The 17,166-nt window shown below is 32.3% G+C and overlaps 1 protein-coding gene across 10 annotated transcripts in view; it reads left to right on the forward strand.

The window, feature by feature from the left end:
* Positions 1-4,004, forward strand: part of LOC101260991 (rho GTPase-activating protein 7) — a 43,362-nt gene extending 39,358 nt beyond the window's left edge. For 4 of the 10 annotated variants that reach the window (XM_026028096.2, XM_010314937.4, XM_069291097.1 and 1 more), the window contains 3 exons: positions 1,166-1,235; positions 2,736-2,936; positions 3,399-4,004. In XM_026028096.2, coding sequence (XP_025883881.2) covers positions 1,166-1,235; positions 2,736-2,936; positions 3,399-3,584 — 457 coding nt within the window. In that variant the 3' untranslated portion in view covers positions 3,585-4,004. The remainder of the gene's footprint in view (positions 1-1,165; positions 1,236-2,735; positions 2,937-3,398) is intronic. The other 6 variants (XM_026028097.2, XM_004250845.5, XM_069291098.1 and 3 more) reach the window with 3 other exon arrangements.
* The last annotated feature ends 13,162 nt before the right edge of the window (positions 4,005-17,166 follow it).

Raw genomic sequence — 17,166 nt, forward strand, 5'->3', positions numbered from 1 at the left:
CCACTGAGGCGAGGCAACCTCAAATAGGCGACCCAATGGCGACGTAAATGGCGTCGCCATTTTGATTTTTTTTTTAAAAAAAAAGTTTTAACTTAATAATATTAGGGGTTTTTTTTCTATTTTCAAACTTTCAACTTTCGTGTATTCCTCTTCTTCTCTTCCTCAAGTCGCTGCTCTCTTCTTCTCTTCCTTAGTCGCTGCTCTCTTCTTCGTCTCTTTCCCTCGAGTTGTTGCTCCATTCGTCTCTTTCTCTTTCACTCTTCACTGCTCCCTGCCTTCACTACTCTTTTTTCCCTCTGCTTTCTTCACTCTCTGTTTTGTCCTGGATTACTGTAAAATGCTTTCTGCTTTCACTGTGTTGTAACTGCTGTCCATTATTTTAAAAAAAGAAAATAATTCTTCTATAGTAATTATTATAGTATTTGTAATAGTAATTGCTATTGAAATTTTGAATATTATATGTGCAATTAAATGTTTTTAATATTTGATATTAATTGACGCCTCGATTCAAAAAGGCGAGCTCCTCGCCGCTCGCCTCGCCGTGTGGCGAGGCAGGCCCTTGTCGCCTCTCGCCGTCCAAAATACTGGTCAATGGATAGGCTCATTTCTGACTATTATTCCTGCATCAACAAGTTTTAAGCTGGTAAAACATTATGCTTTGACGTACAAATGTAATTATCGTAATCCGACTGTTGTAAACAGATAATCTAATATCAAAGTTTAAATTTTAATAGTTAAATTTATCTAATTATTTGAAATTTGGAGAAGTTGTATGAGATAAAATTATTACTGGTTAGAATCATCTTCCAGGGTTTTTTTTCGGGGAAGTGTCGAACCAGTTGGTTTTGCATTTAATCAACTCTTTTCTTTATAAGAATAATTGGGTTTGTGCCTATTCAGTGTTCAAGCTTTGATTATTTACCAGCTGGTTGTGACTTGTGAGTACAGCCTCCATGTTACAGCACCACAGTGCATTGTACTTTTCCTTGTCACATGAAGTGAAGAAATGATCCACATGGGATATTGTATTAACATTTCATCCTTGGACATACATATTGAAAGATTTTTTTTTTTTTTTTTTTTTGGGGGGGGGGGGGGTGCGCTGACCATTTCTCCTGATTTGATAACTTTTCGTTTTACTTACGAAGTGTATTTTTATTTGCAGGAAGTATTTCCAACAAGATTTTGACACAACACTGGCTTTCTGTAATCATGAAAGAAGACAAAGAAGTGAGGTGATTTTTATCATTTATTAGCATATCGATCACACAATTTCGGCTCATAAAAAGTTAGACTTGCTGCATTTATCTGGGTTCAGGGTATTCTGTGATCATATGAGAAAGTAAGAAGGGAAGTAGAATTGAGAATAATCCACTTGATTATTTCCTCAGGCCATTGGGGTTCAAATAGCTAAGTTTACATATTCTAAGGATGGAAAGAGCATCATATACATAATTACAAGCTATTCTATATTTACAAGATCCTAGATAGATTAGTGTAGGATGTCTAGATTATAACACTCTCCCCTGAAGTTGGTGCATATAATCATATGTTCCAAGCTTGTTACAATTTACAAAATATAGTTGATACAAGAACTAGTTATATTTTAGGAAAACAAGTTCCTTAAAAATGTGAAAAATGACTTTCATAGTGGAATTAGGGAAAACAAGTTCGACAAGTGACATTCCACACCGATTGTGTCTTCCCCACCACCCCACACCCCTATTCTAGCCCCATCTCCTATAGTATTTGTATAGGTTAAATACAAATGTTTGTAAGATTACATCTTTTGCTTATGTAGCAAACACTGGAAAATAAGTTAGAACTCCACTTATTTTCCCAGAAAATATTTTTTTAAAAACCATTTCAGTACTGAACACACCCTAAGTTCTGCTTTATTTAGCATCGTCCAACTTTCAAGTCTTCATTTTCTGAGTTGGAGAAACTACTTTATCTCTTCATGGTACTTATACCTTTTCCATTTAATTCGTTCTATTTTCTGAAATAAGGGAGCAATTTTAAAGGCATGCACCTTATATTTTACAACTTCATTACCTTAGTCCACCCATGCAAAAGAACATGTAATTAGTAACCATGGCATTTCTTGAAAATCAAAACAGAATTAATGACCATGGAAGTTCAGTCTGTTTACATAAAGATATCCTTCGAATCATCCAAAGGCTGTATTGACCCTTACCACTGTTGCATCCTTTTTTTGAAAAGGTAAACACTTCCCATTGTTGCATCCTTTCCTCTTCAATTCACTTACCGGAAGATGTGAATGTCAATTCTTTTCCTATTTGTGTAGACATCACCTATAAGCTGTTAGAAGTTATCTTTTGTGATTGGTGGAGTAACTTCTTACTTTGCACCATGTTATAGTTTATTGCTTGTTAGATCTATTTGCATGTCTCATGCTGACATTACCATCTTTGAAGCTGAAACCAATGTTAGCTGGTATATTCTGTGGGTCTTCTGTTGAAGTTCGTCACCTAAAAGCCATTTTCAGGAGTCTTTATTCCAAGATGATCCTGTGACCTATAGAATTTTCAGGAAATTTAAAAGGTTTTCAAGTGTTAAAATTTGTGCTGTCATAGCTGAACTATTAGGGCAATCTTTTCCCCTTTGTCAATTGAAGTTAATTGTAAAAAATTTAGATGCATATCATCTTGAAATTCTGACGTCAAGGTAGTATAAATTAGCTTATATATTAAGACTCCTTGCACAAAATGCAGGAATTGCTGGGTGCAGATACGAGGAATATCAAAGGACAAGTACTGACATCTGGGGCCAGTAGTAGGCGGCCTGCTCGGAAGCTATTCTTGGATACAACCTTGAGTGATTCCAAGAGTACTGAGGCGTCAACCAGTTTATCCTTGGATGAACTCGGTGCTGTTGATTCTCCCTGTGGACCTTCTATTTCAAGGGCCATTGAGGTAACAGAAATAAGAACTTCTACTACTACTCATTCTCAACAGATGATGAACAAGGGGTCACACAATTGGCTGCAAAAAAAAATTATGCATACTTGGATGAACGCTGTACAAATGCTACATCATAGTTTGGTTGGATTTCTTGCACCAGTAGTTTTATACTATCTGGTTTTCTATTATCACTTTGATTAGCAACATGATACTTGTAAGTTTAGCAACATTGCTAGATATGCATCGACTGTATGATGACCCAATAAAAGAACATAAATATGAAAAAAACCAATAAAACTTCAACAGATACTAAATTTTGAACCCATAGTCTCAATGATATAATGGTTTTTAATGTAAGAACTTTAAGATTGAACCCATTAAGTTTAGATCCAGGATCCCCTCATGGTGATTGTGCATATATGGATATTTAGAAGTTAAGTGACATATGGTGATGATCTTTGACTGTGAATTTAGCAGGCGATGGATTATGGCCGACATCCCTCAGCTGCATCTTCCACTTTGGTAGAATTAACAACGCGTCTTGACTTCTTCAAAGAAAGGCGCTCTCAGCTGATGGAGCAACTCCATGGCCTTGACGTTAACTGCGGATCAACATCTCAAGATTTTATGTACAAACCTTCGTCTCCTCCGTGGAACTAACTGAAGATTATGTATGATCAACATCTCATCATTTGTACATCCTCTGTATCATAGCAACGTACTTTATGTACTACAAGATGGTACTTCTTGTGTATTTTCACCTCTTCCTGCTTTTTGTCTCTATTGGGAAAAAAAATCAACTCTAGGTCATTGTAGTTGATTTAATTCATTCTGATGAAGTTTTAACCCAAAAAAAAACTATATAATATAGTGGACAGGGTGTGTCATGGGATGGAGTAAAAAGCTTTTGTACTGTAATTTGTTGAGACATGTCATGAGATCATGTTTGGATTTGAGATGTTCCTACTTCTCATCTCTTATGTGTACAATATGAGTGACAATATCTATTTTGAAAAAAAAAATCATGTCAAAAGATGAAAGCAATAGAATAAAGAGACAAGATTAGAGTTTTTTTTCTAATTTCTTCCAAGTTATTGCCCGTTTGGATGGGCTTAATAAAAGCAGCTTTAAAAAAGTACTTTTGAAAGTGCTGAAACTTATTTTTAAAATAAGCAGTTATGCGTTTGGATAAAAGTGCTGAAGTTGTTATGCCAAACGTGAAAAGGGAAAAATAGAAGAAAGAAATGTTAGGGTTATATGGGTAATTTGGAGATTGTATAAAAATATTAAGCACAAAAAGATAAAAATGTGGTCAACTTAAAACAGCTTATAAGCTAAAAATAAAAAAGCATCCCTACCCCAGCTTTTAACTTTTGGCTTAAAATAAGTTTTTTTTAACTTAAAATAAACTGTTTTGAGTATTGCCAAACAGTTAAATAAGTCAAAAACCAGCTTTTAAGTCAGTTTGACCAGCTTTTAAGCTGAGCCAAACAGGCTCTAAGTGTATCAAAGTATGTAAAATAGGGGTGTTTATGCCTTTATTTATAGTGTTTGCAGGGGCATTTATGCCTTTATTTATAGTGTTTGCAGGGGCATTACAAGTGGTAGTTATAACATGGCATTAATTATGGACATTATGGGGAAAGATCATGGAGAAGGTTAGGAGTGCTCACAGTTGGGTTAAAATCAATCCTAATTGGTTAAATTTTTATTTGGGTTTGATTTTATATATTTTTTTAAATGATAATATTTGGTTTGGCTTGGGTTTGTTCAAAATAATTGAAAAAGTAATTGAACTGAACGGGAAAATAATATACATAATATATATTTTTTTATGAATACTTTTAAATAGCTTATATAAATTTATTCATGAAATGGAAAAGCCAATTTAGATTCAAGCCCAAAATTAGTAAAAATAAAACAAAATTAAGTATGATAGAAAATCATTACAGATTGTTTAAATATTGATCTACTTGCTCTATACATTGCTAATATCTTGGTCAAACTTGAATATGTATCAATACTTGATTATCTTGAAGAATTTAATATATGGAAGTATTCTCACATGCAAATAGATTATTTTAAGATGGAACTTTATGGAAGGTCATGTATTTGTATAACTAATAAAATCTTTGACATTATTATTTGTTGGGATAAACAAATTTATCAAAAGTTATCTTTTGTAGTATATGACTGATAATGTTTCAATATATTCATCATGTTTATGAGGTCTAAATGATCTTTATTTATATATAGTAATATCACAATAATCGGGTATTCAATGAAATCACTTTGATGCATATAAGGATTTGTTGAAGTTTTATTTAACAAATTTTGGGGAATCTTGTTTCAGAACAATTTAAAACCTTAAAGTATTTTGGGCCTGTAATATAAAATATTGAGGATATTGATGATGATGATGTCATAAAATGTACGCATTACAACTGCTTGGATGAAATAGAGACTTACCTCGGCAGTCTTTGTGATAAGAAAGTATCACCTAAATTTAAAGCTAAGGGAAGTTCTATAGAGTGATGGTTAGGTTATCCTTGTTGTATTGGGTGGTATGTTGGACAGTCAAGAACTCACATGTTCAGAAGATGCATGTTGCGGAGATGCAGATGTTAAGATGGATGTGTGGACATATTAGGAGTGACAAGATTTTGAATGAGGTTATCCAGGAGAAGGTGTGAGTGAATTCTGTGGCGGTTAAGATGAGGGAAGTAAGATTGAGATAGTTTGGGCATGTGAACAGGAGGTGCGAGAGGTTGGTTGTACAGGGCACATAGAAGAGTAGAGGTAAGCCAAAGAAAATTGGGGAGATGTGATTAGAGAGAACATAACGTAGCTTTTTATACCTACAACATGACTCTAGATAGGAAGAAGTGGAGGTCCCGTATAAGTATAGAGGGATAGTAATCGTAGTACTAATAGTACCGTTGTAGTTTGTCATATGAGATTTATTGTATTTTCGATTACCACAGTATTTTTTATATTTGTTAATTCTTTTTGAAGACTTTACACTTTTTTTTTATTAATGACTATGCTATCATCATTGTATTCTTCTTTCTCTGATACACTTAAGTTAAGAGTCTTTTAGAAACAATCGTATTTTCATGTGGTATTGATAGTCTGCGTTCATTCTACCCTCCTCAGACCCCACTTAATGTTATTTCACTTGATTTTTTGTTGTTATTGATTTACAAAAGTATCGCTCTCTAGCTAGACATAACAACAATCAATTATATGTAATCTTGTTATTCATGTATTGCGAACCAAAAAATCTCATTGCATTCACAACAGAAGAACATCTTCAAGACTTTTCTAAAAAAAACTATACACAAGTCATACTTATATCTTATGATTTTACTTTCTGCACAATAATCATTTGTACCCTACATTTATTATATCTCTATATCTTTGAATTATAGGTTTAAAACGACACCTTTTTAAGTGGAAGAAAATATATTTGAATTATATTTTTTATTGGACAATCACTTTTGTGTCCACGTTATACGAAACTATTAAATTTAAGATCTTTGTTTTCATTTATAATATTGAGTATTATATTAAATCGAAGATACTGAAGAGGTCATTTTACATTTGCCAATACGACATAATTATTGAGATCTCTTTCATCATTTTCATATAAATAAACCATTTTCAAGAATTTATAAAGTATTACTTCATGGTGATTTTTTAAAGAATTCGCTTCATTATCATGATCAATTTTATCATTTGCTCCTATTCTTCTTTTAAAAAGAAAATTCCTTTGGAATTTATTGGTCTATGATGTAACAACATTAGACATTACATCTGACGCTTTTAATTATGAACAAATGCAAGTTCTTAAGTGACGTTTATTTTATTTGATTAAATTTTGTACAAGAAAATGAACCAAAGTTAAGAATGGGTAAATTTGTACTGAACTGAGAAAAGAAAATTTGACTACAGATATTCTAGAAAATTGGGTCCTATCTATTTTTTGTTTGAATAATAAGTTTGATCTTTTTGTATCCATATGGTGTTTGATATTTTTGTGGACGTCTGCTAAGACCTTATTAATGGTGTGAGTTGGTCGCAAAATAAAAACGTTCGCATTTTCAAGTTCAAACGAGATACGGAGCAGGAATGACCAAATTTATCGTTTTACGTCTAATATAGTCCATTAATTTTTGATGATACATGATCTCGATGGGTTTTTGACCAAATTTTTTTTTGGGAGTCCATTAAAACCTTACTAATGGCGTGAGTTGATCTCTCTATCTTGAAGGGCGAACGTTCGAATTTTCAAATTCAAACAAGGCACAAAGCGGGAATGACAAAATTTATCATTTTACATGCGCTAAAATCCCTCGATTTTGAGTGATACGTGATGTTGATGGGTTTTTGGCTGAAATTTTTGTGGGAGTACATTAAGATCTTATTAATAGCGTGAGTTGGTCCCAATGGAAAACATCCGCATTTTCAAGTCCAAATTAGGCCAGAACGAGAATGGCCAAATTTATCAATTTTCATGTGTTATACTCCATGAATTTTTGGTGATACGTGATTCCGACAAGTTTTGACCAAAATTTTTTGTCGGCATCCGTTAAGACCTTATTAATGGCGTGAGTTGATCTCGATGGGAAAACATCTGCATTTTCATATTCAAACGAGTCTCAGAGCATTAACGACCAGATTTACCATTTTACATGGGCTATCCCAACTGGTTTTCAGATGAAATTTGTGAACGTCCGTTAAAACCTTATTAATGGCGAGAGTTGGTCCCATGGGGAAAACTCCCATTTTTGAAGTTCAAATGAAACCCAGAGCGGGAATGACCAAGCATATACTTTTACATGTGCAATAATCCATGGATTTTTGGTGATACCTGATCCCGATAAGTTTTTGAATAAACTTTTTTGTGCGCTTCTGTTAAGGTCTTATTAATGGCGTGAGTTGGTTCCAAAGGAAAAACTTTCGCATTTTTAAGTTCAAATGAGACTCGGAGTATGAATGACAAATATATTGTTTTACGTTTGCCATAATCCATGGATTTTGGGTGAGATGTGATCCCGAAGGATTTTTGGCAAAATCTTTTCTAGAAGCTTGTTAACACCTTATTAATGGTGTGAGTTGGTCCTAGGGGCAAACATCCGCATTTTCAAGTTCAAATCAGACTGATAGTGGGAATGACTAAATTTACCGTTTTATGTGTGCTATAATCTATGAATTTTTGGTGATACATGATTCCGATGGATTTTTGGCTGAATTTTTTTGTGGGCGTCTGTTAAGATCTTATTAATGGCTTGAGTTGGTCTTGAGGGAAAACATCCACATTTTCAAGTTAAAATGAGGCCTAGAGTGGAAATGACCAAATTTACCATTTTACGTACATAATCCATAGATTTTTGGTGATATGTGATCCCATAGATTTTTGACCAAAAGCTTTGGTCGGTGTCTGTTAAGACCTTATTAATTGCGAAAGATGTGCCCGATGGGCAAATATCTGCATTTTCAAATTCAAATGAGACCAAGAGCAGGAATGGCGAAATTTACTATTTTACGTTTGCTAGTCCATGAATTTTTTATGATATATGATCCCGATGTGTTTATCACCAAAATATTTTGTGGAATTTCGTTAAGACCTTATAAATGACATGAGTTTGTCCTGAAGAGCAAACATTTATATTTTCAAGTTCAAACGAGGCCAAGAGCAGGAATGATCAAATTTATTATTTTATATTTGTTATAGTTCATGGATTCTTGGTGATATGTGATCACGAAAGGTTTTGGCTGAAATTTTTGTGGGCGTTTGTTAAAACTGTTAGGACTGTAAATAAGCAGGTGTAACACGGAAGTTAGCAATGCAAACCTCGAAAGATCACGAGTAAGAAAATGACGAGAAATATACCAAAAGACACAAAGATTTAACGTAGTTCGGTCAATCGACCTACGTCCACAAAGGAGATGAGCAATCCACTATAAATATGAGAGTACAAATACAGAGGGAAACAACCTTAACCAAATTCACTCAGAATACATGGGAGGTTCACATAAGTGATAACGTATCAAGCTTGTGACCCATAAATTCCCCCCCTAACCAAAACTCTCAAAGCCCTTAAGACTACATTGTGAATGCTGATTAACTTAGAAGGAACATGTCTCTATTTATAGAGTCCTAAACATTTTTGTACTAGAAAAATGATTAGTCAATCCAAAACCTTTCCTAAAAGGAAAACCTATTTATGGTAAGAAATTTAGGGCAAACAAAACCTAACAAATCTCCCCCTTGGCCTGAATTTCTGACAAAATAAATTTGTCCACCTTCTTTACTTAATCTTCAACAACTTGCTTCTCCTCTCCATAATCTCCTTTGCAAAATTTATGTAACAGAGAACCTCTCTGAAACAATTTCTCTAACAAAATCTTCATTACTGTCAAAAAGGTTGCGGCTAGAACTACACCCGCCAAAATAAACATCTCCTTCTAATGTAGTTCAATCATCGATTATTGAACCATTAAACCTGACTCCATCATTGAATCTGGCTCTGATACCACTTGTTAGGACCGTAAATATGCAGGAAGCTAGCAATGCAAACCTCGAAAGATCACGAGTAAGAAGATGACGAAAAATATATCAAAAGACACAGATTTAACGTGGTTCGGTCAATCGAACTACGTCCACAAAAGAGATGAGCACTCCACTATAAATATGAGAGTACAAATACAAAGGGAAACAATCTCAACCAAATTCACTCAGAATACATGGGAGGTTGACACAAGTGATAACGTATCAAGCTTGTGACCCATAAATTCTCCCCCTAACCAAAACTCTCAAAACCTTTAAGACTACATTGTGAATACTGATTAACTTAGAAGGAATATGTCTCTATTTATAGAGTTCTAAACCTTTTCGTACTAGAAAAAAAAACTAGTTAATCCAAAACCATTTTTTAAAAGGAAAACCTATTTATGGTAAGAAATTTAGGGCAAGTAAAACCTAACAAAAATCTTATCAACGCCGTGAGTCCTTAGGGGCAAAAATTTGCATTTTCAAGTTCAAATGAGGCCAGAGCGGGAACCATCAAATTTATCATTTTGTGTGTCCTATAATCCATAAATTTTTGGTGATATGTGATCTTGATAGGTTTTTTATCAAATTTTTTATGGGTATACGTTAAGACCTTATTAATGGTGTGACTTGGTCTCGAGGGGCAAACGTTTTCTTTTTTAAGTTTAAACGAGGCCTAGAGCGGGAATGACCAAATTTATCATTTTACGTGTGTTATAGTCTATGAGTTTCAGGTGATAAGTGATCTCGATGGGCTTTTAGATTAATTTTCTTGTGAACATCCGTTTAAACATTACTAGTGGCATGAGTTGGTCTCGAGGGACAAACATCTCCATTTCATGTCCAAACACGGCCTAGTGCCGGAATGACCAAATTTACTATTTTATTGTGCTATAGTCCATAGATTTTTGATGATACGTAATCTCATTAGGTTTTGGCTGAAATTTTCTATTGTCATCTGTTAAGACCTTATTAGTGGCCTGAGTTGTTCTCGAGAAAAAAATGTCTGCATTTTCAAGTTCAAACTAGGGCTGGCAAGGGGACGGGGAAGGGACGGGGGGGGGGGGGGGGGGGACGGGACGGGACGGGGGACGGGGAAGGGGGATTTGGACCGGGACCGAGATTGGGGGGGACAGAAATAGGTCTCATTTCATCCTACTATATATACGGGATGAGATGGGATTTTTTTTTGGGGGGGGGGGGGACGGGACGGGACGGGACGGAATGGGGGATTTTTTTTGTTTTTAAATACTTATTTATTTGTATTAAAATTATATGTTTTTAGCTAATAAATTTTAAATTTAACTTCTAACTTTCAAATTACAAATTAAATTTTCAAATTTCAAGTTTCAATTTTCAATTTTCAATTTTCAAAATTTAAAGCTTCATGTTTCAAATTTCAAGTTTCAACTTTAAAGTTTTAAATTTCAAATTTGAGAAGTTTACATTTGTATTTTAAATATTTTAAAGTAATGTAAACTTGAAATTTCAAATGTCAAGTTACAAGTTTTAAATTAAGCTCTTTCATTAATTTGATTTTGCAAATTCTGGTTTAAGTATTTATTTTCTTGTGACTTTTTTTAAATATTTGCTTAAATTTGCGATTTTGATTAATGAAAAATTAGAAGAATTAATTTTCACCATTTTAATTTTTGAGCATTTATTTTGTGTTGGACAATTTTTTTTCTAAACTTATTTGTGTTATCGCATTTTATTCAAGCGGTGGATTGATTTATTGGTTTAAAATTTTTTGGCTTCATTGAATTGGAAAAAGATAATATAATTCCATATTTTCAGTTTTAGAATGTCCTCTTCTGAAACTGAATTTGGATGATTCAGTAATTGGAAGATAGTAGAGAGTTTTGTCTTTTTAGGTGTAATAAACAAATATTCATGCAACTTAAATTTCCTAAAAAAATAAATCAAGAAAAAATGTATTTCCTAACTCATTTTATTTTATTAAATATAGTCGGTTAAAAATTATTTTCAACTTATTCAAAAAAAAAATAATATTTAGAAAATAGTGTCTATTCTTGAAGATGTGAAGTTTTTTTTTTTATAAGGGATATCTAAAAACTTAATCAGGGATGAACGTATCTAAGGGTCCGTTTGGCCATAGATTACTCAAATAAATATTTGAGAAAAAATTTCACAAATAATGTTTGTCAATACAATTTGTCATTATTTGAAAAAAAAATTTGGCAAATGTCTCAGTTTTTCGCCAAATCTCGTTATTTGGGATCTTTGAAAATTAAAATTTTACCCCAAACTTTTATCTTTTACAAAAACATCCTCTATAGTAGTTGTTTGCGTTGTATTCCATAATATTTTACATGAACACCAAAGTAGTGATGAAATATTCAGTGAATATTAAATGATATGGTTGTTGATGAAAATGATGAAAAATTGGCTCAAGGTAACAAAGTCATGTGTTTTATATACTTCACGATGTATGGAATGATGCTTGTCGTATTCACTCCAAACTACCACATTACTCTAGTGTCATGGACACTATTTGTTATTGTTGCAACGAACATCCAATTGACTTGTAATATAAGCTTATAGTTAGTTTTAATAATTTTTAAAACTCTTGGGTATAAATCATATTTTTCTAAAAAGGTGAAATATATTTCCCAAATACTATGGCCAAAATACGTTGTGAAATTTCACCCTAATTTTCACTCAAATAATATTTGCCAAGAATATTTAAAAATATATGGCCTAATGCTAGCTAACTTTTGAATTTGACGGAGAGAAAGGTTGTCACGGTCCCCCCTACTTAATTGCACGAACACTTACTCTAACACATAGATACAGAGGCATACCCAGGATTTGAAGATAGGGGCAGCACAACTAAGAGTGGATCGGGGGTAAGGCTAGGAGTGACTTAAGAGTAAGGTTAGCAAAGCACCTTGCTTAAACCTCCGAAAATTTTCGGGCCCTAATAAATTCTAATAGTGAATTTTATTATTTTGTTTCACTTTAAGTAATATTGAACATTATAAGTAAAAAAAGAACAATAAACTTTTTATCAAGAATCCTTTCTCCAGGATCCGGTTTAAATTATTGAAAATCAAATTCATCTATAAAACGTGAAGAATTGTCTCTAAAACTAGAACTTGATTGAGAAGAATTATGTTTTGTAAAAAATCTATCCATTTCAAATCACAAGAATCAGCATTAAATCTCATCAAACAAAAATTACACCAATAAAGAAGAACTTACCTTTATATGAGATAATGAGAGTATGACTTTAATTATACAGTGAAGAATACTTGTAAGCGTTGATTTCTAGAAGTCTTAGATTTTGTTTAGAATGTAGTGGGACTTTATATTTGTTTTTAAATTCAACTAAGAAAGGAATGAGACAAAACTTTCTTTTTAAAGAGAAAAAGTAAAATAAAACTTACCTTAGGGGTGATTCAATCTCACGCGCTGGCGGTTCAAAGAGTCGACTTCGATCACTGCACCTAAAATAACTTTTGATTGTTAGGGTGCAAAATTATATATATTATCATTTTAACAACTGTCTATGAGTATATACTGTCAGAAATCACCATTTCCTTCACCTGTGAAACATCTCTAAATCTTGAAACCAGACTATATCAAGTGACATTGAAAGAGTAGTATCAGTGCAAACAACATGTACCAGTAGACATAATCAGTCGATCCAAACCTACAACATAATATAGAGTAGATATTCAGACGCCGAACATGCAATATGAATATCACACACTCCATTTCTCTATCCACATGCTTTTACCCTCCCATGTATAATTTCCATAAACTAATGCACCTTGATTTTAACTCCTTCCTCATCCTACTGTCAATTATATCAGTAACCAATAAACATACCATGACAATTACAAGTATAATATAGTTATGACTCTCCATCTTTATTCTAACTTATTCTTTACTTGAAACATGCATCACATGATCACATACGTCATAACTGAGTTTAACTCGCTTTTCAAGTAACTCAAACTACTTAAGGATCAAACATACATACATCACACTATAACAAGTAAATCAGTTCATTCAGGGAACCAAAATGCACTTGCTCGATTATCTCAAGAAACCACACGCAGACTATTTGTGTATCTCAGAGTTTAGTATTTATATTAGGCGTAGTAGCCAATCCAATAGTTAGTATTCCTTGACCGACGTGGTACCTGATTCAATCATTAATCATGCACAATCACAATAAACAATAATACATGAAATCGTAAGTACATAAACATGTTCATTGCATAAGATTATCAACATGATGTCATTACATATCCTCCCTTATGGTTTTCCTAATATGCATTGCATGAGCAATACTAATAAACAATGAACGAGCATACATAAAGATATTGGACAACACAAATCATATTAGTATAACAATGGCCCTATAGTGAACCCCATTAAGAGTACAAATTTGTGTATCTACTTCAAGGAGGAAATATTATATAAATATGATCATGATAAAAAAAGTATTTTTATCTTTTACTTGTACCATTTGACAATCCATAATATATCATAATATTTTTCTTATTTTCTTCAAACCTCTCATAGAAGTGAATTGTGGTGTTTTGTCAATCATACATTACTTAATATCGCATTCACTTCTAAGGAACTGTTTCACGTTAAATATGCTTATCATAAGTCATATTTTATTTAAGAATTGAATATAATCACTTATATCTGCGTCGTAAAATTTTCATTAAAAGTTCATTGAGATGTCTTGATATCATATTCATATGATCTACTTCAATGTTGTATCACAACACTAACATAAGTGTACATAATCATCAAATAATAAAGTGATACATAATCTACTTCAATGTTGCTCCTCTCTGTGTGATACTCTTCTATTTCATATTAATTGAATTTTCGAGATATTTTACACTATTTTAAAAAAATAGATTAAGATAAATTAAATAGAATTTTTTTATTTTTACCCTTATTAATTATTGTCAAATTTATGATTCAAATAACTTAATGATAATTAATCACTAATTCTAATACGTACTAATGAAGGGTATTTTTAGAAAAACACTTTAAAAATAATCTTGAAAACTGAACAATTAAGATGATTTGAAAAATGAAAAATATCTCTACAATTCAATAATATGAAATTATGGGAGTACTTCTTTCTTTTGCACCATATTAATCTCTTTATATTTATAATTAAGAATAAACGGCAATAAACGATTAATTATGACTTCATTTTTTAATATGACAAGTACTATGAGTAATCTATTTTTAATAAAATGGAATAGAGAGAATATTATTTTATTTTAATTAGTTAGTTATCTAAAGTTTCAACTCATTGGTGAAGATTTGATTCTCTATTTTGTAATCCTCTTTTTAATTTCTGAGGTAGTTAATTTACAATTTTCTTTTATATAACATTTATACGTGATTAAATTAAAATCATAAATTACGTTGCTAACTTAATTCCAAATTATGACTCAACCCACTTATTTCCTAATTGTGTTTAAATATGTGATTCAGGATGACATAAATACTTTCTTTGTTATTTCTATTTTGATTATCATTTTTAACATATCAAAATTTTTATAAATTCATTTTACGCTCACCATTAATTCTTCAAATCATTTTCCTAAATCTGAAGCTATTTATCAACAAATATGAATATTGGGATATAATATTCAACTTAATCACTATTTCTTTAAAAAAAACGTGTAAAATTCAAAATGAACAAATAAAAATTAATTGCGGAAGAACTAAGCAAATAAACTAACATCAAAGTGGCAAAACTGAAAATATATTTCTTGTTATACCACACACATTTAATAGCATATTATAGATGTTGAAAGTCAACCCAAAAGGGAAATTAATAGGCCTTTCTTAATTATGTTAGAGAAAAAAAGTTATTTTTATAAGACCAAATCAAATCAAATTTGTAATAAATGAAAGCCATCGACTTTATATCTCATTTAATGTTCAAAAATATTCGATGGAGATTTCATCCCAAAATTGGTATTTTTATTATGTTCTACCAAACTATCAATAGTGTTAAAAATGAAATTTGCACAAGTAATTCATCTTAAAATATTTCAAACACATTGTATAATTTGAGACAAGTAAATAATTTATCATTAGAAAATAGTATAAGTTAGTAGCATCGATTTAAGGACACGACACCTAACCCTAGCTTATGAATGAGACCCGATCCTGACACACGAAACTTCCAATCTTGGATCGAGGCCCGATCCTCAACCTTGAGGATCTAAAAAAGGAGAAGAAGTACCCAACTCTGACTCGGTACCTCAACCATAGACTTGGGATCCAAATGCTGACCTAAGATTCGTGACTCAACTCAAGATTTGACTCAGGTTGGGCCCAAGACTCGAGCCCCGACCCTCGACCTTGACCTAGACATGAGACCTAGGATCCAACCCCAATTAAGACCTGACGTTGACTAAGAATTTGAAATTCGAGACTCGATCCTAACTTAAGACCCGAGCCCTAAGCCTCGAGAATCAACCCTGACCTAGGACCCAAGCCTCGACTTGAGACTTGATCTTGATATGAGTTTTGACACTCAATTATGACCCAATCCTAAATCGAGACCCAAAATTTGAAATCCACCTTTGAGTCGAAATCCAAACCTGACTTGTGACTCGAACTCTGAGACCTAACCCCAATTTGAAACTTTTTTCATCGAACGGAGCCCTGACCTAAAATAAATTTCAAGTAGTAAATTCAAATAAAGTAAAACTAAAAATGGATTAGAATTGAAGTAAGTTGGAGATCACTAGATTATATGGAATTGAGCTAAAATCTACCAATACAAATTATTTTGTGTCCAACTCACAAGATTGTGGGTGAATTGAGAGGACCATTAAATTTTGGGTCATATTTGACTCTCTTAGTAACAATCATTTAATAGAGCTTATTCAATAATTGAGAGATTTCATACCTATAAGAGACCTAGATGAAGCTATTCATAGCTATATGAATGGTCTCTATTTTTCCATGACACTCTTTTGAATTGGTATTATCCTTCCATTCAAAAAAATAAAAAATAAAAATTGCTTGGTTGTCACCTAAAATAACACGAAGATATACAAATTTAACTACACAGGCGAATCTTAATGCAAGAAACTTCTATCGTTCATAAGTAAAAGATATGTATGAGTCAACCTAAATCAATTGCAAAATTTTCAATAAATATCTCAAAATATATCAAATGCAAAAGTTACATCATCTAGAAAGTACAATAAGATTAATTAGGTTTCACGATATTATGATCAATCTAGTTAGTTTGGTTGCATTTGAGATTTAAAACAACTTTTCAATCTTTATTATTAAGGTTATTAGTATCGCTTCAATCCCCCGGTGAATTAGTCAGTGATAGTAAAATAGTGATTATAACAAAGTTCGCTTATCAATTTTTCTTTCATAGAAAACTTAAAATTCGTCCTCAATTGCTCTATTATACAAGGAACTCATAAAACAGAAGGAATGAATTCCCGCGTAAACCACTTTAAATTTAAAAAATAATAATTAACAACTCATAAAATTCACATTCACTTAATATAATCAAAATGCTTGTACTGTAACTATCAACCGAGTTATACATTGACTTTTCAGTTAATGACAGTTTAATCATTTTTTGACATATCTTAAATATTATAGTAATAACATCACTTAAGTAAGTTTCAATAACTATTA

Source organism: Solanum lycopersicum, chromosome 11, assembly GCF_036512215.1.
Source record: "Solanum lycopersicum chromosome 11, SLM_r2.1".
In the NCBI taxonomy this organism is placed as follows: domain Eukaryota; kingdom Viridiplantae; phylum Streptophyta; class Magnoliopsida; order Solanales; family Solanaceae; genus Solanum; species Solanum lycopersicum.